Source organism: Dendropsophus ebraccatus, chromosome 10 (assembly GCF_027789765.1).
Source record: "Dendropsophus ebraccatus isolate aDenEbr1 chromosome 10, aDenEbr1.pat, whole genome shotgun sequence".
NCBI lineage: Eukaryota > Metazoa > Chordata > Amphibia > Anura > Hylidae > Dendropsophus > Dendropsophus ebraccatus.
In genome coordinates this window covers 13,789,059-13,814,191 of record NC_091463.1, presented here as the reverse complement: position 1 = coordinate 13,814,191, position 25,133 = coordinate 13,789,059, and the positions used below count along the sequence as shown (strand labels likewise).

General features: G+C 43.0%; 1 protein-coding gene across 4 annotated transcripts in view; it reads right to left on the bottom strand.

Annotated features, from left to right (window-relative positions):
- Window positions 1-6,325, bottom strand: part of CACNA1B (calcium voltage-gated channel subunit alpha1 B) — a 205,045-nt gene extending 198,720 nt beyond the window's left edge. For 3 of the 4 annotated variants that reach the window (XM_069942883.1, XM_069942880.1, XM_069942881.1), the window contains exon 1: window positions 6,233-6,325. In XM_069942883.1, the coding sequence (XP_069798984.1) occupies window positions 6,233-6,325 (93 nt within the window). Of the gene's footprint in view, window positions 1-853; window positions 895-6,232 lie in introns of those variants that run through there. The other variant, XM_069942882.1, reaches the window with a different exon arrangement.
- Between the last annotated feature and the right edge of the window lie 18,808 nt (window positions 6,326-25,133).

Below are 25,133 nucleotides of genomic sequence, written 5' to 3'. Positions count from 1 at the left end.
GATCACATGACCCGCCCCAAAACATAGGTAGACTGCGTTCACACCAAGTTTCAAGGGTCCTTCTGAAGGGTTTGAGTTGGCCACCTGTTATACTGACCTATATTGTGGCAAACATCCAATGAGCTTATTCCGTTAACTGGGTCAAACACAGTCAAAGTAGTGATTAAAATCAGTCCGTTTCCTGAACGCACACTGTTATTTTACAGGACCCCAATGCTCAGCCCACCATGGTAACTGGCTAACTGCGCTTGGTACATCAAACATTGGGACTATTCTGAAGCATTTGCCGGCATCATTTTTTTTTTCCCTCCGTCAGGCCCTTTAAATGCAGCTTTTGGGCCGAGCTCAAATTCCTGTGGCTTTGAAAAGCCGCTAATTTTACAATATATAATAAAAGAAAATACATTTGCCAATAATCAAATATTTTACCCCAACATTAAAAGGGTAGTTTTGAGTCAAATCTAATAAAAGGTGCCCCTGCTTAAATTTTGCAGGTAGATTTTTATAATAATTCTGCACCATTTCTTCAAAAAACAGCACCACACCTGCCCTCAGGTCGTGTGTGGTATTACAATTCAGCCCCATTCACTTCAAAGGAATTGAGTTGCAATGCCACACACTAACTGCGGACAAGAGTGGCGCTGTTTCTGGAAGAAAGCAACTATGTTTTACCAATCCTTTAATACATTTGGCTCATATGACGTGTCTCTGACCACGCCTACTTGTCACTTTTATCTTAGCGAAAACTCACACATGATTGCTCAGATTTGGAGGAAATACATTGATAAATGTCTTGTTACAATCAACAAAAACACAGCTGAAAATCAAGGGAAAATATGCAAAAAAAAAATACCAAAGTCCCCTGGGGTTTCATAGAAGGCCTCCGCCATGTCTGTCTATAGACACAACCATTGTTACCTAAGACCCGGGAGAGTTGCCCATGGCAACCAATCAGAATCCTGGTTTCTATTTCCAACTGCAGGTTTGAAAATGAAAGCAGTGATCTGATTGGTTGCTATGTAGTAACTGCTTTGCCTCTATAATGGAACATGGAAGGGGGCAGGGCTGAGAATACCAACCAATCAGGTCGCTGCGTTTAATTTCCTTACAAAAAGTAAAGCAGGTCAGGCACTAGGTATTCCTGTTGGTTCTTGCAGGTGTGCCAGCAGCACAGAGCACTTCAGGAGAGCAGTCATCTAGTCATGTGGGAAGCAGTATAGTGATCATGTTATGTAGGGCTGGATGATGGGGCAGTGTCCGGGTATATGAGAATGGAGACACATGAGAGGGGTACATGGGGGAGACACAGGGCCCACAGCAGCACAGAGCACTTCAGGAGAGGATCTCTTAGGAGGTAAGGGAAGGGGTGTAGTCAGCATGACCAATAAATGACAAGTCTCATATCTGAGTGAATGCGTCTGAATGCACATTAATCTTGCGTCCTATAACAGGTAATGCGACAGCTGCAGAACTACAATCCCCACAAGTCTTCACTTCCCGGAGGTTAAGCAGCCAGTCAGAAGCAATGGAGCGCCGCACGCGTCATCCCTCATGGTCTGTACTGTGTTAAACTGTCATATAACATTTACTGTGACATTTCATAAGAGCCAATAAAAGCAGGAGGTAAACAGCTGGAGCTCCTATCCTCTCCGTAAGACGACTGCGGAGACGTGACCAGAAAACAATGCCATTGTCTTAGCTCTTGTAGAACCATAAGTCCCAGCATTCTGACCAAGCAAGCTCAGACACAGAGCTAACAACCAGATAGGGGTTAGATGATCTGTAAACTGAGCCTCTCCAGCTATTATGGAACTACAAGTGCCAGCAGGCTCAGACAGCAGCTATGCGGGCCTGCTGGGAGTTGTAGTTTTGCAAAAGCTGGTGAGCCTTAGGTTAAAGACCAGTGATCTATAGCAAAGGCCAAAATGGGTTCCCATAAAGGTGCCCACACCCTTTCTATGACCATAGTGCCAATTCCACACCCGATGTACAGAGGGCAGTCCTATGCCATACACCAGTGGTGTCAAATCAGCTGTTCACAAAACTACAACTCCCATCATGCCTGGACAGCCAAAGCTTCTGTACCATACATCCACAAAGCCTACGCCTACTGCTGCAGGCTACACCATTAAACCTGGGCTAAAAATTTGTTTATAATTTTTTTTTTTATATTTTTCTACCAACAGTGCCACACCTGTCCACAGTTTATGTCTGGTATTGCAGCTTGACTTTTTGCAACACCGCTCACAACCTGTAAAACAGGTGGCACTGTTTTCATAAGAAAGCAGCCATGTTTTACTAACCCTGGACTACCCCTTTAACTGAGCCCTCCAACTTTCATCATTCTGCAACTCTTAAAGGACAAGTCCGGCCATTTAAACTTTTTTTTCAAAATGCAGGGGGGTGGAGGAACTTTAAAAAACTATACTAACGTGCCTCTCCAGCATCTTTGTGATCTTCACCAGAGCCGACATCATGACTCTCAGGCACTCAGCCAGTCAGTGACTAGGGCGGGACACCACTCCAGTCATTGATTGGCTGAGCGGGCTGTCCATCAGCTGGGACAGGCAATCTCACATCATCATAACTCGGGGGAAATGCCTTCCAATGGGGGTCCCCGAGCCGGCCATGCGGTGCATCATGTGCATGGGGAGAGGTAAGTAAGGATTGTTTGTGAACTTCACCCATGCCCCTGACGCCTGTCAAATTATAGCCAGGGCCGGACTTCACTTTTAAAGAGGATGTACCACCAGGTTCGAACCACGGCCTGGTTCCCCTGTATGGCACCGTTGTTTCCACGGTTACCGTCCGGTTCCCTCCCCTCTATAACACGGCTCCTTTGATTCTAACGGGGCCGCGTCATACAGGGGAGGGAATTCCCTCCCACTGGGGGCGGGCCGGCCTACCTACAGTGCTTGACCACCGGCCGGTAACCGTGGAAAGAACGGCGCCGTACAGGAGAACTCTCTCTTTAAGGGCCTCGATCACACGTTCCATCAGTACAGTAGCTCAAAGATTTAAAGGGGTTTTTCACCCAAAATTATTTTCTTCCAAAACAACTGGTGCCAGAAAGTGCCAGAGATTTGTAAGTTACTTCTATTTAAAAAATCTCAAGTCTTCCAGTACTTATCAGCTGCTGTATGTTCTGCAGGAAGTGGTGTATGCTCTCCAGTCTGACACAGTGCTCTCTGCTGCCACCTCTGTCCATGTCAGGAACTGTCCAGAGCAGTAGCAGATCCCCATAGAAAACCTCTCCTACTCTCCAGACTGGAAAGAATGCATTACTTCCTGTAGGGCATACAGCAGCTGATAAGTACTGGAAGACTTGAGATTTTTTAATTGAAGTAAATTACAAATCTCTGGCACTTTCTGGCACCAGTTGATTTGAAAGAACATTTTTTTTGGTGAACAACCCCCTTTAAACAGTTTAGGAGGTCCCGGCATGTTTATAAATAATGATGCTGGGAGTTCAGATTCTGTTATTATGGAATATATGACTCCCCCCTTATATACACTTTGTATTTCCGTTTATCTCCATTTTCTAGATCTCAGCCTGCTGCCAGTGAATGGAATCACTCTCCTTCACAGCCCTGCTCGCACAGCTGATGGGTTTTTTATAATTGTAATCCACATTTTACCTTCGCTGACACATTGTTGCAAGTTATCAGGACACAGGAGAATTTTTTTTTTTGCTGCTGATGTATTTAGGTCACTGAGGACTGTCTAGACTGAATGCAATTGTATCCACCCTGTAGCTGTGAGCAGCACCAGGTGTGCGGCCCTGTGGATGTAATAAAGAGTGTCAATACCCTGAAAGCAAGCAGAGGTGCTGGACACTCACACAGACACTCACACACAGATGCTGGACACTCACACAGACACACACACACACAGGTGCCGGAAACTTACACAGACACTCACACACATGTGCTGGACACTCACACAGACACACATAGGTGGTGGACACTCACACAGACACACACACACAGGTGCTGGAAACTCACAGACATTCACACACAGGTGCTGGACACACACAGGTGCTGGACACTGACACAGACACTCACACACATGTGCTGGACACTCACACAAAGGTGCTGGACACTCACACAGACACACAGGTGGTGGACACTCACACAGAGGTGCTCGACACTCACACCGACACTCACAAACAGGTGCTGGACACACACACACACAGGTGCTAGACACTCACACAGACACTCACACACAGGTGCTCGACACACACACAGACACTCACTCACAGGTGCTGGACACTCACACAGACACTCACACACAGGTGCTGGACACTCACACACAGGTGTTGGACACTCATACAGACACACACACACACACACACACACAGGTGCCTGACACTCACACACAGGTGCTCGGCACTCATACAGACACTCACACACAGGTGCAGGACACTCACAAACATGTGCTGGACACTCACACACAGGTGTTGGACACTCATACAGACACACACTCAGGTGCTGGACACACACACAGGTGTTGGACACTTATACAGACAGACACAGACACACACACAGGTGCTGGACACTCACACACAGGTGCTGGACACTCACACTGACACTCACACACAGGTGCTGGACACTCACACAGACACTCACACACAGGTGCTGGACACTCACACACAGGTGCTGGACACTTACACACAGGTGCTGGACACTTACACAGACACTCACACACAGGTGCTGGACACTCACACAGACACTCACACACAGATGCTGGACACTCACACAGACACTCATACACAGGTGCTGGACACTCACACACACACTCACACACATGTGCTGGACACTCACACACAGGTGCTGTACACTCACACAGACACTCACACACAGGTGCTGGACACTCACACAGACACTCACACACAGGTGCTGGACACTCACACACGGGTGCTGGAAACTTACACAGACACTCACACACAGGTGCTGGACACTCACACAGACACTCACACACAGGTGCTGGACACTCACACACGGGTGCTGGAAACTTACACAGACACTCACACACAGGTGCTGGACACTCACACAGACACTCACACACAGGTGCTGGACACTCACACACGGGTGCTGGACACTCACACACGGGTGCTGGACACTTACACAGACACACACACAGGTGCTGGACACTCACACACGGGTGCTGGACACTCACACACGGGTGCTGGACACTCACACAGACACTCACACACAGGTGCTGGACACTCACACAGACACTCACACACAGGTGCTGGACACTCACACACTGCCACTTTTCCGGTTCATGAAAATGCAGTCTATTAATGCTGCGTTTACACGGAATGATTATTGTGCGAATTTACACGATAACGATCAAATTCGAACGATAATCGTACGTGTAAACGCAGCGAACGATCGAACGAGTAATCGTTCATTTTGATCTTACAACATGTTCTAAAATCGCCGTTCGTCGTTCGCAAAAAATTCGCAGATCGTTCTGTGTAAACAGTCGTTCACCGATTTTTCCTATGTGCGAGATAGGCTTAAGCGACTGCAAAACGATCGCAAAACGAATTTTCCGTACGATATATCGCACCGCCTAAACGCTGATCGTTATGGAAAAAAAAACGATACTCCGACATCGTTAATGGTACGATCGGGCCAATTATCGTTTTGTGTAAACGCAGCATAAGGCATTAATATCTCTAATCCCACACCGCTACAATTCCGAGCATGCGGAGTATCCTGGCGGTTGTAGTGTCCTGCAGACCACTGGACTATATGTCAGAATTCAAACTTGACCTTTAAAATGTAATACCATTCTGTTCACATATACTAAAAGCCATAGCGTTCATGCCCAACTAAAGGGTTAATGATTCTAGATTGTTGCAACAAAGTAGCTTTTGGGGTTTTCTAAACAAATGGTACAAATCTGCTCCCTATGAATGAAGGTGGAGTTCCCCTTTAAGTCGGGGGATCCCCTTTACTCAGCACATATGGGCGTACATGTCTCACACCACCAGTGTTGCTAGGCTGCAACGTGTCACCCAGTGAGTTCTAGTGCATGGGGTATAAGCAGGTGTGGTGTATGACAGTTATGTAGCCTATATGACAGTCAGGTCACATATGGAATCCATACGTCTATCCATGTATGACTAATTCATGGCATATGCCAACTGTACCCATACCCACCCATAGGCTACCATTCTCATAGAATCACCAAGAACTACAGCAGCCATATTGTTACATACCAGTCTCTCTGACATATCGGTCTTGTCGTGTTCCGGCAAATGTTGCTCCAGTGCCAGCACGATGCAATTGGCAATGATGGTGGCTAAGATCATATATTCAAATGGAGTAAGAAGAGTTAAGGAAAAGAGAGTACATATAATAAAATACATATATATCAATGTACAGCAGGGCCCTATAGATAGTGTTGTGTTCCCTAACCAGCAGCTCTATGGCTCTTACTGCACTACAAATCCCATCATGCCCAGACCCATCCCTGACACCCTTTTATATCTCACTTTAAGAAGCCAGATTGTGAATGTTAAGTGGATTTCCCCTTTAATCGGTTTAGGAGCCCCTTTTATTACCATCCCAGGTCCATTGTTAGTTGTCCCCATAGAGGTAAATGGACTTTAACCTTTTTAATGAAGAGAAACATTTAAGATACATAGCAACGGTGGCAGCAGATATTGTCCCCAGGAAGCGTCACTCACTTTCCTTCACTGACGAACATGTAGAGTATGTTTATTATATGATATAATATGATATGTGATTTGTAGAGTACGTCTAATATATGATGTGATATGTGATTTATAGAGTATGCTTATTATATGATGTGATATGTGATTTATAGAGTATGCTTATTATATGATGTGATATGTGATTTATAGAGTATGTTTATTATATGATGTGATATGTGATTTATAGAGTATGCTTATTATATGATGTGATATTTGATTTATAGAGTATGTTTATTATATGATGTGATATTTGATTTGTAGAGTATGCTTATTATATGATGTGATATTTGATTTATAGAGTATGTTTATTATATGATGTGATATGTGATTTATAGAGTATGTTTATTATATGATGTGATATGTGATTTGTAGAGTATGTTTATTATATGATATAATATGATATGTGATTTGTAGAGTATGTTTATTATATGATGTGATATGTGATTTATAGAGTATGCTTATTATATGATGTGATATGTGATTTATAGAGTATGTTTATTATATGATGTGATATGTGATTTATAGAGTATGCTTATTATATGATATAATATGATATGTGATTTGTAGAGTATGTTTATTATATGATGTGATATGTGATTTATAGAGTATGCTTATTATATGATGTGATATGTGATTTATAGAGTATGTTTATTATATGATGTGATATGTGATTTATAGAGTATGTTTATTATATGATGTGATATGTGATTTATAGAGTATGTTTATTATATGATATAATATGATATGTGATTTGTAGAGTATGTTTATTATATGATGTGATATTTGATTTATAGAGTATGCTTATTATATGATGTGATATGTGATTTATAGAGTATGCTTATTATATACAATACCGAGAGTCAGAAAAGGAAAGAGTAGGTGCCGTATACGTCTGTATATCAGTATGATGGCCCCTATATAAAATGCTATCTATGTATGTATATTTATTTATCTATCTATCTCTAATGTAATATAGTCTATATAGTATTATACTTTATTATGTTATAATATATTATTATATATTATAATGTATTATTGTACAGTACTATCCTATAGCTACACCATGCTATAATATTATACTATACCATGCCATAGTACCATACTACTACTATACTGCCATGCCATAATATATTATCCTATACCATGCTGTAATAAATTGTATTATAATGTACCATGCTAAATATACTGCGGTACAGTACATGATGCAACCCAATAACATATGTTGCTATACTATGACATGTATGCGTTAATATACTATACTATGCCAAACTATACCCTAATATACTATACTATGCCATGCTATACCCTAATATACTATACTATGCCATACTATACTCTAATATACTATACTATGCCATACTATACTCTAATATACTATACTATGCCATACTATACACTAATATACTATACTATGCCATACTATACCCTAATGTACTATACTATGCCATACTATACCCTAATGTACTATACTATGCCATGCTATACCCTAATATACTATACTATGCCATACTATACCCTAATATACTATACTATGCCATACTATACCCAAATATACTATAATATGCCATACTATACTCTAATATACTATACTATGCCATACTATACCCTAATATACTATACTATGCCATACTATACCCTCATATACTATACTATGCCATACTATACCCTAATATACTATACTATGCCATGCTATACCCTAATATACTATACTATGCCATACTATACCCTAATATACTATACTATGCCATACTATACCCAAATATACTATAATATGCCATACTATACTCTAATATACTATACTATGCCATACTATACCCTAATATACTATACTATGCCATACTATACCCTCATATACTATACTATGCCATACTATACCCTAATATACTATACTATGCCATACTATACTCTAATATACTATACTATGCCATACTATACCCTAATATACTATACTATGCCATACTATACCCTCATATACTATACTATGCCATACTATACCCTCATATACTATACTATGCCATACTATACCCTCATATACTATACTATCCCATACTATACCCTCATATACTATACTATGCCATACTATACCCTCATATACTATACTATGCCATACTATACCCTCATATACTATACTATGCCATACTATACCCTAATATACTATACTCTAATATACTATACTATGCCATAATATACACTAATATACTATACTATGCCATACTATACACTAATATACTATACTATGCCATACTATACCCTAATATACTATACTATGCCATACTATACCCTCATATACTATACTATGCCATACTATACCCTAATGTACTATACTATGCCAAACTATACCCTAATATACTATACTATGCCATGCTATACCCTAATATACTATGCCATACTATACTCTAATATACTATACTATGCCATACTATACTCTAATATACTATACTATGCCATACTATACTCTAATATACTATACTATGCCATACTATACACTAATATACTATACTATGCCATACTATACCCTAATATACTATACTATGCCATACTATACCCTCATATACTATGTTATGCCATACTATACCCTCATATACTATACTATGCCATACTATACCCTAATATACTATACTATGCCATACTATACCCTAATATACTATAATATGCCATACTATACCGTAATATACTATACTATGCCATACTATACCCTAATATACTATACTATGCCATACTATACCCTCATATACTATACTATGCCATACTATACCCTCATATACTATACTATGCCATACTATACCCTAATATACTATACTATGCCATACTATACTCTAATATACTATACTATGCCATACTATACTCTAATATACTATACTATGCCATACTATACACTAATATACTATACTATACTATGCCATACTATACTCTAATATACTATACTATGCCATACTATACACTAATATACTATACTATACTATGCCATACTATACTCTAATATACTATACTATGCCATACTATACACTAATATACTATACTATACTATGCCATACTATACTCTAATATACTATACTATGCCATACTATACACTAATATACTATACTATACTATGCCAAACTATACCCTAATATACTATACTATGCCATGCTATACCCTAATATACTATGCCATACTATACTCTAATATACTATACTATGCCATACTATACTCTAATATACTATACTATGCCATACTATACTCTAATATACTATACTATGCCATACTATACACTAATATACTATACTATGCCATACTATACCCTAATATACTATACTATGCCATACTATACCCTCATATACTATGTTATGCCATACTATACCCTCATATACTATACTATGCCATACTATACCCTAATATACTATACTATGCCATACTATACCCTAATATACTATAATATGCCATACTATACCGTAATATACTATACTATGCCATACTATACCCTAATATACTATACTATGCCATACTATACCCTCATATACTATACTATGCCATACTATACCCTCATATACTATACTATGCCATACTATACCCTAATATACTATACTATGCCATACTTTACCCTCATATACTATGCCATACTATACCCTCATATACGATTCTATGCCATACTTTACATTAATATACTATACTATGCCATACTATACCCTAATATACTATACTATGCATACTATAACCTAATATACTATACTATGCCATACTATACCATAATGTACTGTATACTCTATGACATGCTATACCATAATATATTATATAATGTAATACTGTATCATAATACAGTATATACACAATACCATACATAATTTATGCCAATGCGTACTATACTGTATATATGTTTATGTGTGTATATGTATTATGCTATAGCATGCAATAATATATAATAGAGCATGATAAAGGCCTTGTACTGCTCTGCTGTACTAAACTATGCCATATTATACAATGTTATACTATAGTGTGATATATATCACTATAGTATACACTAGAATGCCATGTAATACTACCCCATACTAACTATGCCACACTATATCATACTACAGTAAGCTACGCTATATTATATCTTATAATATACATTGTTAAATTAACTTATCCTACCTTATGCTATAATATATTATCAGGCCTTAGAATGGTACATATTACTAAACCCAACCATATTATACTACACTACATCATGCTATAAAATATTATATTACACTATACCATGTAATACTATATCATACTTACTATACTGTACTATACCAAGCTACGCTATTCCATGTTATATTACACTGTGTCACATTATACTATACTACATCGTACTATAAAATATTATATTACACTGTACTATATAATACTATACTATATCATACTAACTGTACTATATCATACTAACTGTGCTGTACTATAACAAGCTACGCTATGCTGTGTTATATTATACTATGTCATATTAGCTTATGATTAGGTATGATATAATGCTGCCATATAGTAGGCTGTGCTATATACTATGTTATACTATATTGTATTATACCAAGCTACGCTATGCTGTGTTATATTACACTATGTGATATTAGCTATGCTGTGTTATATTATACTATGTGATATTAGCTATGCTGTGTTATATTATACTATGTGATATTAGCTATGCTGTGTTATATTATACTATGTGATATTAGCTATGCTGTGTTATCTTACACTATGTGATATTAGCTATGCTGTGTTATATTATACTATGTGATATTAGCTATGCTGTGTTATATTACACTATGTGATATTAGCTATGCTGTGTTATATTACACTATGTGATATTAGCTATGCTGTGTTATATTATACTATGTGATATTAGCTATGCTGTGTTATCTTACACTATGTGATATTAGCTATGCTGTGTTATATTATACTATGTGATATTAGCTATGCTGTGTTATATTATACTATGTGATATTAGCTATGCTGTGTTATCTTACACTATGTGATATTAGCTATGCTGTGTTATATTACACTATGTGATATTAGCTATGCTGTGTTATATTATACTATGTGATATTAGCTATGCTGTGTTATATTATACTATGTGATATTAGCTATGCTGTGTTATATTATACTATGTGATATTAGCTATGCTGTGTTATATTATACTATGTGATATTAGCTATGCTGTGTTATATTATACTATGTGATATTAGCTATGCTGTGTTATATTACACTATGTGATATTAGCTATGCTGTGTTATATTATACTATGTGATATTAGCTATGCTGTGTTATATTATACTATGTGATATTAGCTATGCTGTGTTATATTATACTATGTGATTTTAGCTATGCTGTGTTATATTATACTATGTGATATTAGCTATGCTGTGCTATATTATACTATGTGATATTAGCTATGCTGTGTTATCTTATACTATGTGATATTAGCTATGCTGTGTTATCTTATACTATGTGATATTAGCTTTGCTGTGTTATCTTACACTATGTGATATTAGCTTACGATTAGGTAGGATATAATGCTGTCATGTTATATTCCTATGATGTGTACATTGGGCTGATGTACGTGTGTCCCTGTGGAGCTTGTGGTATCAGGCGCCTTTCAGCACCATGGACAGCAGCAGGGGCCATAAAGTGTATTCACACCCATTCCTAAGACAGACACCACCCCACCCCCATCCCTACACCCTGACACATCCTCACACAGCCCTCTCCTTCCTGATTGTCTCCATAGCTGACCTGACTGACGGCTTCACACCGTATCAGCGCCTCTCCTCTCCATCACCCCCTGACTTGTCCTAAATCCTGAAAATTCAGGGACTGATGTGACAATATCTGACCCCCTTGGGGGATCCCTTACATGACGTCCCTCCAAACCCATCACCATCATCCTCCTCCTCCTCCTCACTCCTCCGCATGGGGTTTCCTGGTTACCAGAGCTGCTGGGACCCACCTATTGACCCTCACATATGTCTGTCTGCTTATTGTATACAGGAATGACTGGCTGTATGGGGGGGGGGATATCTTGTTCATGTAAATGCATTAGAGAGAGGGGGTGTAGACAGGAGCATATGAATGGTAAGGGATGGGGTTGCTAGGTTTCTATGAGGAGGCCCTGATGGCTCATACTAAGGAATCAATAGGTGTGTGATTTCATAACCATGGACGCCCAGGGCTAATCTCAGCACTACACACCCATAGACTTCCTGTGGACGGCTGTACGGGCAGCTTCTGGAGGTTTGCATTATACATACATGAGCAATGACAACCCCTAGAGATCCTTCCAGCATGTCTGCCATATACCTCCCCCCCCCCCCCCACCATACCTACATATCCCTTCCCCAATGCTATGTGATAAGGGATACAACCACTAACCCATACCTACAAGACACTGACATTAGTGGGTTATTTTAACTCTTCTGTTGCCAGAGAGACTAAACATGGATGCCCACCCATAGGCTCCACTCCAGGCCCCAAATCAGTCTTCCAACCTCCCCTTCCTAGCACAGTCAGGGGTACAATACCAGCCCCCTAAACACGCCACATGCATGCTGGCGTGTATGTTCTTTTAACTCTTTTCATGCCAGGAAGCCTAAGCCTGGATGCATGTGTGCTCCGCTCCAGGCCTTGGTTGGCAAGTCAAGAGTTAAAACCAGTCTTGCAAGCCCCCCTTCTCTCCGCCACTACCACCAATGCAATGCAACCCAGTCCCAGTTCAAATGGTGTAAGGATTGCGCTTGCCACCCTCCTGCATGCCTACTTGCCCAGGTGAAGGATATGGCCACTCAGTGATCCTTTTGGCATATTTCCTGATGACATTGTCTTCACTGAAGATGAACAAGGACCTGTTAACGGTGAAGCAGTTCTGTTTGACAGGGATGGGGTTATAGAGAGCCATGGTCCTCGCCCTCTGTGCCATGGACTGCTTGTACATCCTTTGGCCAGGTTGGGGTCCACCTTGCCGGCTGCTCCCTCTTCCAGCACCCCCTGGCACCCCAGTTCCATAGCGGGTGGGCAGATCATCTCCGAACCGGGCCATTCTAGAATTGCACAGGAGCAAGTGTTAGAATCCAAACTGGCAGCCAAGGTTGGGGGCTGTAGACGCATCCCCATGCACTGAGCTCCTCACACTTTGCTTCCTTGCATGGGAGAGAGAATCGCTGCCGAGCAGACAGGCTTCCCACTGAATGCAACACCCTCCGCTGCAATCCCACAGCTCAACCCTGGAGAGTAAAAGACACAATGCAAAAAAAAAAAGAAGAAGAAAAAAAATCTCCAAATCAATCTCAGCCTCAGATGGTGGAGAGAGCGTCCTTGGCAGCTTCCTGTCTTGCTCATGTGCTGGATGCTGCTGCTTTCTCCAGTGGGAATGCCCTCCCTGCTCCAATGATTGCTTCCAGCGCAGGGAAAGGAGCTGGTCCCTGCACAGACACTTAGTTACCAGATGAACACAGTAAACCAGTTTGTGAACCTCAGCCCCTATAAGAGGCGAGACATGTGATATACAGCAGCCAATAAGCTGGGGACTCCACCTAAGCCAACAACCCCTGGAATAAGCAAAATATTCTTCTCCAGGAATATACTCTGCAGCCCTCCCCCTCCTTAAGAAAGACCCCCAAATCAAGGGGGAATACATGTACCTCTTGCAAAGCGATTGCACATAGCCTTGCAATTTTTTTTTTTTTTTTTTAAGGAAGGGAAAACACTGCACAGGGATGGTAAGAGTTAAATGCACACTCCCTCCCCTCCTCCTCCTCCTCCGTTTTGCCTGTAGACATAGAAATCTCAAGCACTAGGTTGCTGGTCATGGAGGAAGCTAATTCACTTGATGGGCTTAATGATTAATCGGTGTGGGTCGTGGGGTCCTATGAGGGGATGGGTGGTGGGTTAGAATGTGCCAGGGCTGGAAGCCTACGGTGATGCCAGGGTGGAGCCTGCACACTTCTGGGAGCTGTCCAGCTGCTGAAAGCTGTCACCGACGCCCCAACAAGAAGTGGTCATTACTGTCAGAGCCATAGGAGCCGCCTGGGGTGGGCTTCTCCTCCATAGATGCAGAGCCAGGCTGGGGCGGCAATTAGCCGAGGAGCTCGTAGACTGGAGATAGCAATTTGTGGCTCTGTTGTGACAGATCGGAATTAAGGGGTGAGGAGATAGTTGGATGGTAAATTGGTTTTGCAGCACAATGGGTGACACAGTAGAAGCCAATATGTTCACTAGATAAAAAACAGCCAGGGAGGAGATGCAAGTGTGAATGGTGATCAAGGCAGATACCTGAGATCGGAGGGATAGAGCCCGGGCTTATCATCAGCAAACTCATTGCAACTTACTGATCTAAACTGCTGGAATACAGTCCTCCTATGTCTTTCAGGCATCTCATGTCTACGTCAGGCTCCCATTTCATCCCTTATTTTTACCTTTTATACCATAGATAGGGGGTGTCAGTATGTCCGCCAGACGCTGATCATCTTCATCGTACTATTGCCTAAGTGCATGTCTAGGGGGGAGCTGGGGCTAGTGACCAATGCTGGACTGGGGGGTTACACATAGACTTCTCCAAGACCAATCTCATTGTTATTTAAGTGGGATCCAAATCTGAAGATTGTATAATCATAAGGAGCTGCTCTAACATACAGAAAGGTTATGTCGTGTATTACTGATCTGCTATTGGTTGTTACAGATGAGGGAAGAAATGACTAATTGCCTTAAAATGTCACGCATGACACCCAAGGTCTCCCAGGTCTTACATGTTATATACTCATCCTGAGCAGGGTTGGGATCCCAGTAGTAGCAGTACCGAATGGAAGATGATGGATAAGGTGGGAGGTGGCGGCTGTGTAAAGCTAGTAGTAGTAGTAGTAGTAGTACAGTATGGGACATGCATGATGGGTGTAGGGGGTGTAGAGGTAGTAGGAGTAGTAGTACAGTATAGTACATGATGGATAAGGCAAGAGATGTGCGGTGTGTAGGGGTAGTAGTACAGTATGGGACATGATGGATAAGGCAGGAGATGTGCGGTGTGTAGTAGTAGTACAGTATGGGACATGATGGATAAGGCAGGAGATGTGCTGTGTGTAGGGGTAGTAGTACAGTATGGGACATGATGGATAAGGCAGGAGATGTGCGGTGTGTAGGGGTAGTAGTAGTACAGTATGGGACATGATGGATAAGGCAGGAGATGTGCGGTGTGTAGTAGTAGTACAGTATGGGACATGATGGATAAGGCAGGAGATGTGCGGTGTGTAGGGGTAGTAGTACAGTATGGGACATTATGGATGAGGCAGGAGATGTGCGTTGTGTAGTAGTAGTACAGTATGGTACATGATGGATAAGGCAGGAGATGTGTGGCTGTGTAGGGGGTAGTAGTAGTACAGTATGGGACATGATGGATAAGGCAGGAGATGTGCGACTGTGTAGGGGTAGTATTACAGTATGGGACATGATGGATAAGGCAGGAGATGTGTGGGTGTGTAGGGGTAGTAGTAGTACAGTATGGGACATGATGGATAAGGCAGGAGATGTGCGGTGTGTAAGGGTAGTAGTAGTACAGTATGGGACATGATGGATAAGGCAGGAGATGTGTGGGTGTGTAGGGGTAGTAGTAGTACAGTATGGGACATGATGGATAAGGCAGGAGATGTGTAGCTGTGTAAGGATAGTAGGAGTAGAAGTACAGTATGGAAGATGATGGACAAGACAGGAGGTGGCAGCTGTGTAATAGTAGTAGTAGCAGTAGTAGCAGTAGTAGTAGTAGTATTAGTAGTAGTAAATGTAGTAGGAGGAGTACAGTATAGGCTGTGTGGGGTAGTAGTAGTACAGTATGGGACATGTATGATGGATAAGGCAGGAGATGTCTGGCTGTGTAGGGGTAGGAGGAGGAGGAGGTGGAGTACAGTATACAATTTGATGTACCAGGCAGTAGACGTCCAGCTGTGTTCGGCAATTAGCAGGCCGCCATTTTGGAAGACTCATTCGAAGCAAATCTTAAAAGTCTTGGGTTAGCAGAATCACAGAATTTAGGGAAACTTGGAATTAATTTGATTTTGTAACGAATCTATTAGCTCATCTCTAACACTCATATAAAAGATACATCTATTATAACCCTATATTGCACCTGAAAGAAACACCAAGCTGTATCACAGGGACGGATTTTTACATATATATAGAGGGCAGCAAAGTGTGACATATAGAATGAGCGTGTCTCCGCACAATCACTGTGCAATCAGAGGTCACGGGGTCAGGACACACCCTATTGACTCCCTATTACATTGGAACCTTTGGCTTTCTCAGCGGTATAAGGGAGGGCACACACATTTCCCCCTTATATAAGGTTGCCTCAGAGGTTTGAGGGGATGAGTCAGCAATTCCGCCATGTTTCCAGGTTGGAAATTACTGTGCGTCAGTATATGTAACAATCCCAGTTAAGAAGTATAACATTGTAAATGATTGTAGACTGTCTAGATACAACAATATACAAGTGCTTATACACAGCCCATGCATAGCCTCGCTGCCCACACCAGCCCTAGTTTTCCTAGCACAGCCCAGTATCCACCTACTCAGCCGAGACTAGCGTGGATTCTCCTAACACAACCTCCTCTGCATACTATATATATAGCTGAAGCTGGCTATAGATACAACGCCTTGTCTCTCAGAGTAGCCTCCTCTCTGCAGCCCAGCTCCATCTGCCTGCCCCCTCTCATGGCTGCCTCTTCCTGCACTCTACTGCCCCCAGTGGTGATCCCCAGAACTCTGTGATCAGCAATATGCCTGGGGCATTACCTTCTAGACCTGCCTGTACATCATGTCCAACTAAGGGCCCTAATACACGGGACGATTATTGTGCGAAAAATCGCTATATCATTCGAATTTAAACGATAATCGTTCTGTGTGATTGCAGGCAACGATCAATAAATCATTCGTATTTCATTGATCGTTTATTTAGATCTGAACCTAAAATTATCGTTAATCGTTCGCTGTAATTCCACATTCATTCGCTCGAGTTCCACATTTTTTTCACTGATCGTTCAGTGTAATTGCACATTGTTCATTGTTTTGCTGGGATCAGAAGGAGTAAACGATCATAGTAACGATTACAATAACGATCATAGTATCGATCGTAACTAACGACCATCGTTCTGTGTAATAAGGTAAATGACTTCAGATTAACGATAAACAATCTTGTTTGCGATCGTTTATCGTTAGTCGTTAATTGTTATAAATCGCTCCATGTAATAGGACCCTAAATCCCCAGTGATTCCCAGATCTAGTAGTATAATACTCCATACCCCCTGCTTGCAGAACATGCACTGTCTCTCTGATAGACGCTGGGCTATGCTAACATACACATCCATCCTACTGTGCCCCTTCTTGATGCCCTCTGCTCTTAACCCACCATCAGTCAATTGCCAGTAAACCTAGCGAGTCCATTGGGAAAGTCCATTCCTCCATGGGTGAGGATTAGGAGGGTATACAGGAGCTGTAAGCTGTAAGTGTATTGTGCTGATGAACCTGGGAAAGGGGTACGAAATACGCCATTTATTGTCCCTTCCTGAATGGTCATGGCTTGCTCAAAAAAAAAGTGTACCAGGGCTATACCTGCCAGGAGGTCCATCAGCCCACCATCTCAGCCTCAAGTCACCTACATTCAGAGAGTCACCTACCTTGAATACACGGCTTAGTAATAAAGGAGTTCTGCATATCTGGGGCAGATTACCAGGGTCTCAAATGTCCCCTAAGGCAGAAGTACTGCACTGGTAATAAGGCAAGGAATGGGTTAGAATTGTAAAACTTCATGACAACAAAAAAATATTTCCCCAGGATATGAGAGGAAAACAGAACCTTGTGGCTGAGATACGATAGATAGATAGATAGATAGATAGATAGATAGATAGATAGATAGATAGATATGCATAAAAGGGGTCCGTGGAGCCTCAGTTATGAGTCTCAAAACACGGAATGGCCAGATATCCCTCTCTCCAGAGAAGGAAGCCCATTGCCAAGTAGTGCCTCCTTGTGGGGAGAGCACCAAACCACCCTGATACGTAGTCCCTCAGTTCCTCACTCTGTTACGAGCTTTGGGACCTAAATAGGGAAACACCAGGGTGGCCCCTGCAAGTCAAAGTCTAACTCTGTGGCGAGTATAATGACATAAGACAAGGGTTACCAAGGCTAGGCATCCATCCACAGACTGCAGTTTCGGGGCATTTGCCCCTCATCAGTGAGGAGCAGGATTCTGGCTACTGGGGCAATGATAAATAGACCAACAAAACACAACAATCACTGAACTCAGGGAGAACAGTGAAAAATTCCAATGGAGTACTCATTTAAGAGTCCCATACTAAATTTGAATATGCAAAAGAGAGGGATATCTGGCTATTCCCGTGTTTTGAGACTCGTAACTGAGGCTCCACGGACCCCTTTTTTGCATAATCAAATGTAGTATGGGACAATCAATGGAGACTCTTAAATGAGTACTCCATTGGAATTTTTCACTGTTCTCCCTGAGTTCAGTGATTGTTGTATTTTGTTGGTCTATTTATCATTGCCCCAGTAGCCAGAATCCGGCTCCTCACTGATGAGGGGCAAATACCCTGAAACTGCAGTCTGTGGATGGATGCCTAGCCTTGGTAACCCTTGTCTTATGTCGTAATACTCGCCACAGAGTTAGACTTTGACTTGCAGGGGCCACCCTGGTGTTTCCCTATTTAGGTCCCAAAGCTCGTACTAGAGTGAGGACCTGAGGGACTACGTATCAGGGTGGTTTGGTGCTCTCCCAACTAGGAGGCACCACTTGGCAATGGGCTTCCTTCTCTGGAGAGAGGGATATCTGGCTATTCCTGTGTTTTGAGACGTGGAACCTCACCCCTTTTTTGCATATTCAAATTTAGTATGGGACAATCAATGGAGACTCATAAATGAGTACTCCATTGTAATTTTTCACTGTTCTCCCTGAGTTCAGTGATTGTTGTGTTTTGTTGGTTTGTTAGATAGATAGATAGATAGATAGATAGATAACGTCCAGTGTGGAGTGCACTCTGATCAGACTGGTGAAGAGGGTGCCAGCAGCTGGAGACCGAATCCACGTCTCCCCATAAATACTCCAAGAATTCTGCAGCACAACCATATAGTGAAAAATTCAAAACGTGTTTTTATTCCATATCGGTAGAAAATTCTATGCAACGTTTCTGTCTCTTCTCGAGACCGGCTTGAGTAAGGTTTCGAGAAGAGACAGAAACGTTGCATGGAATTTTCTACTGATATGGAATAAAAACACGTTTTGAATTTTTCACTAGATAGATAGATAGATAGATAGATAGATGTGTAACAACATAACATGTTGTTGTAACTATACCACTGGTGAAGTGTCATTGATCCATGGATTTATTCCAATTGACAGATTTGGAGTTGAAAGGGCATTTTCCCTAAGCTAAGGAATATTGACTTTTGCCCATGGGATTTTTTTTTCCTTTCTCTGGATCAACATTGAAGAATAATAGGAACCGTAGGATAAACTGAATTGATTTATGTATTTTTTAGCCTTTCAATATATGTTACTATTTGATTGATAGAAGATAGATAGATAGATAGATAGACGTCCACAATGCAGTGCACTCTGTTCAGACAGTGATTAGGGTGCCAGCCAGGGGCGTAACTACCACTATAGCAGCCATAGCGGCTGCTATGGGGCCCGCCGCATCAGGGGGCCCCATGGCCTGCTCCTGCAATACACTGGGCCCCCTGAGCCGTCATCATTTGCAGCACCGGGTGGCCCTGCTGGTCTCCTGGGTTTTGCAAATGTCCCTTTAACTGCAAGCCCTCCTGACCAGAGCTAGCAGTTATGTAGTTATGACTTCACTTGACCGTTTAGTGGTCAGTCGGGGGGGGGGGGGGGGGGGGAAGCGTTTCCATATACTAACTGCATCTCTTCATTGAAACAATATCCCTGTCCCCGTACCAAGCGGCACCACTAGAAGGAGCCCAGGAGTTCACTGTATACTGTTTTACCATTAGGAATGAGATGCACACTGTATGTATCAAGTTCCCAAGCTCCCCCTGGTGGTACCTAGAGACAGGAAGAGTTTTATCGCTAAGCTTTACACTAAATGGCCACTTCATCAGAGGCATTGATCCTTATAGGATTAAAGCTTCTCTGTATAAATAATCCAGTCATCAGGGCGATACAGAGCGAGGCCTGGTCACCAGGGAGATATGGACCAAGGCCTGGTCATCAGGCCGATATGGAGCAAGGCCTGGTCATCAGGGCGATATGGAACAAGGCCTGTTCACCAGGGTGATATGAAGCGAGGCCTGGTCATCGGGGCGATATCAAGCGAGGCCTGGTCATCAGGGCAATATGAGCGAGGCCTGGTCAACAGATAGATATAGAGCAAGGTCTGATCATCAGGGCTATATGGAGTGAGGCCTGGTCATCAGGGCTATATGGAGCAAGGCCTGGTCACCACGGCGATATGGAGCGAGGCCTGGTCATCAGGGTGATATAGAGCGAGGCCTGGTCATCAGGGCTATATGGAGCAAGGCCTGGTCATCAGGGTTATATGGAGCGAGGCCTGGTCATCAGGGTTATATGGAGCGAGGCCTGGTCATCAGGGCTATATGGAGCAAGGCCTGGTCACCAGGGCGATATGGAGCGAGGCCTGGTCATCAGGGTTATATGGAGCGAGGCCTGGTCATCAGGGCGATATGGAGCGAGGCCTGGTCATCAGGGCTATATGGAGCGAGGCCTGGTCACCAGGCCGATATGAAGCGAGGCCTGGTCATCAGGGCTATATGGAGCAAGGCCTGGTCATCAGGGTGATATAGAGCGAGGCCTGGTCATCAGGGCTATATGGAGCAAGGTCTGGTCATCAGGGCTATATGGAGCAAGGCCTGGTCATCAGGGCTATATGGAGTGAGGCCTGGTCATCAGGGCTATATGGAGCAAGGCCTGGTCATCAGGGCGTTATGGAGCGAGGCCTGGTCATCAGGGTGATATAGAGCAAGGCCTGGTCATCAGGGCTAGACTGGCCAGGGCAAGGATGTGGGATTTTCTCATGTAACATATGGAGAGGATATTGTGATTGAGGAAGAACGTCCAAAGGGTTTTCAAGCATGAGAATAACGAATTAATAGAAGGGGTCAGAGGAGGACGCCAGAAACGTTCTGATGAACAGGAGGAAACTGCAGCCGAATACAACGTGTTGGAACCAGCAACTCCCCGCTCCACCGCACAGATGAGCTATAACAATGCCAGATGCAAAACTACCACTCCCATCATGCACTCACAGCCAGACTCTGTCAGGGCATGATGGGTGGTGCAGATCCGTAAGGGCTGTACAGCTCCCAGGTTGGGAACCATTACTCTAAGAGTTTGGCTCCTTTAAATCCCTTGCTGGACCTTTCATTTCATTGTTTTATTCCTTCCATTATCTCTTTCCCCTGTTCCAGGGAGTGAAATCGCTGCCTTCCCCATACAGCTTCATCATCCTGTGGACTGGAGAGGCTTTTAGCTCCCTGGCATGTGTCTACCTCTGCATTCCTTCCTATAATTAGGTGTTAATGTATTGAAAATGGGGCCGCTCGGATACTTGTCACTTACGGGTATTGTCTTTACCCCCCAGGGATTAAATTTCAGCAGCGTCTGCTCCAAAATATTTTCTACCACCTAGGAGATCAGCTGCGTGCGACATAACGTCCACCCTTCATGTACCCTGCTTACAATAACTAGAGAGATATAGCAGAGATGAGACTGTTACACACAGTAGAGCGGTCGGCTGCTGAACCGATCCTCCCAATCCCCCCCATATACAGCTCAATAGAAGAATGAAAAAATCAGCTGCCAGACTCCTCTCCCCAACCATACCAGCTATTGAACATACCTAATAATTCTCTGTAGTCAGAAGGGCCGATGATCCGGTAATTATATGTCAATGATAACATGCACAGACATGTAGAGGCCACCCGAATGATCCTAAGATCGTTTGGGCAGCCCATTGTTACACAGAGCCACGTTCTGCAGACCATCGCTGCAAAAATTGCGCCCATTCAACATGTTGAAAGACCATGATCAGCCATCATTGTGCATGTCGGCTGATCGTGGCCTTTCAATGTGAGCTATTCCACTAAACTATCGTCGGCCTGAACGTTCGGTAAGCGTCCCAGTAAGTCCGGTAATCGTTTAGTGTAATAGGGTCTTTGCTCCCAATGAGATTAATGAATGTTGAGGCTACATTGCACAGTCCAACATGAGTACTTATCCCATAGACAGGAGCTCATAAACAGCTCACTATTGGGCTGCCTTTTGGTTCTGTCACCCATTGGCCGCTCATCCCCTATTATACAGGGAGAGGTGCAGCCAACCAACCAGAATCTGCCGGAAAGTCAGTGTATGATCCTCGATCAGCTGATCACTGGGCCTATATGGCCAATAATAGCCCTATGTAATAAGCCCGTACACTCCTAAACACCCAGTTACACAACTCCAGGCCATTCAGCTGTTCTGGGTTCCTGAGGACAGACTGAAGGGGACCAAGTGGCCTTTAATCTAGAGATAGGTGAGGGCCCCAGAGACGGCACCAACATCTATTGGACATATAGGACATATCGTATAGATAACTTATAAATGTCTCCATAGGGTTAAAATATCTTTGCAATATGGCAGGCTATGGCACGTGCCAAAATTTCTATCAAATTAAAACAATGGCGCTGTTCTCCATATCCTTACAACACTGATATGTAACACGGAATAGCCCTCAAACCCGCTTAATAACAAGTTCATCTCTACTACATCGGTACCTGTTAGGTTTTACTGCAGTAGTGAAAGCCAGGTTTATATTGTAACTAAGGCTGCACACCATCCTTCCATCCCCCAACCAAATATCTTAAACTCATTAAGTGCCCCCAAGGATTTTGACTCATAACACAAGATGCATTGGATGCCATTAACATCCTTATTGTCTTCTTACGAAGGCGGTACAGGAGTGATGTAGCGTTCGTCAGCACCGCAATGACTGGCTTAGAATTCAAAGACTTGTGAGCTGCCCCTCCAGGTCCCATCTGTGTTGGTTTTCTGGTTGTAGTCCACTGTGGACCATGAGGGTGGTGAAGGTGTAAGGAGCGAAAGACGTGAGGGTGAGGGGGCTCGGTGGGGATTGTCTTTGATCGGCCAGAATCAGCCAATGGCCCTGCATATGGAATGCTTAAAAGAGCACGGTTTTTATAACTAGTGCAGGGCCTAAGGGGGGGGGGGGGGCATGACACACAGCTATAAAAACACCTATCAAGATGTCAGCAGGTGATGTCATTACAGCCAGTGCTCCAGTATATACCAGTACTGGGGAGGTCAGTACAGGTTTTATAGATACTTGTGCGGTTCCTAAACCCTGGCAGGCAGCTGAGGTTTTCTTATTACTAGAAGGAGTTTTGTAGAAGACTATTGTGCCATGGCGGGGGCAGAGACTGACGGTAACCCCAGAAAGAACCTGCACAGGACAACAAAATCGACGTCAAAGTGTCAGGATGAACAATCCCGCCAGGACCTGCAGAGCTGCCTGGGCTCTACGTACAGGACAATACCATTATGTGATATGCTAATCGTCCCGTCTCTTCTTCCTTCTGTTACTATGGGGGGAACGTCAGGTGGCTGACTTATCAGCAGAAATGGTGGCACAGCGACCGGGAAATTTCCCTGCCATAATTTATGAGGAGAGGACACGAAGATCAGGCGGGAAACATGGCTGAGGTCTTGTAAAGTCACTATGTGAAATGACTATTCGCGCTGTCCTTTCTGTAATGGAAATTGTCTCAGCATGAATGGAACATCTAGAGGGTTGGTGGTGGGCTTGTGCTCATAGAGAGGAGCCAATCTGGAAAGGGAGAGCTACAATGGTAAGCTGGATATACCTGCCATTAAAACCACTCACAGCCAAAGTAAACAACACTGATTATATGGTGACAATGGCGGCTTTCAGAGGTGGGATATGTTATTCAGTCAGTGACCGGTCAGTTAAAGAAGTGGAAGGAGCTTGGTATGTGTTGGAAGCAGGAAAAGTGGGGAAAATTATAATGGCTAAAAGACTGGGTCAGGGCCTCTGCAATATGGCAACACTGTGAGGGTTTCCTGGTATGTAGTGGCTTTATAAGGAAGGACAGGTGGTCATGAGGGATACCATCATGGGGACCCATATCTCATAGAGGAGCTACTGTACCATATATGACAGTCCCACACAGAGAATGTGCGCTATGCATGGGGCTATGCATCCACAGGCCAGACGGAGCGACCATGTTACCCTGTCCACCACAACTGACCACATTGGGTATGTGGGCACCAGAACAGGAGCATGGAGTGATGGTCTGATGGGTCACGTTTTCCATCATGTGGACAGCGAGTGGGTGTGCGCCACTTACCTGGGGAGTAATGGCAGCA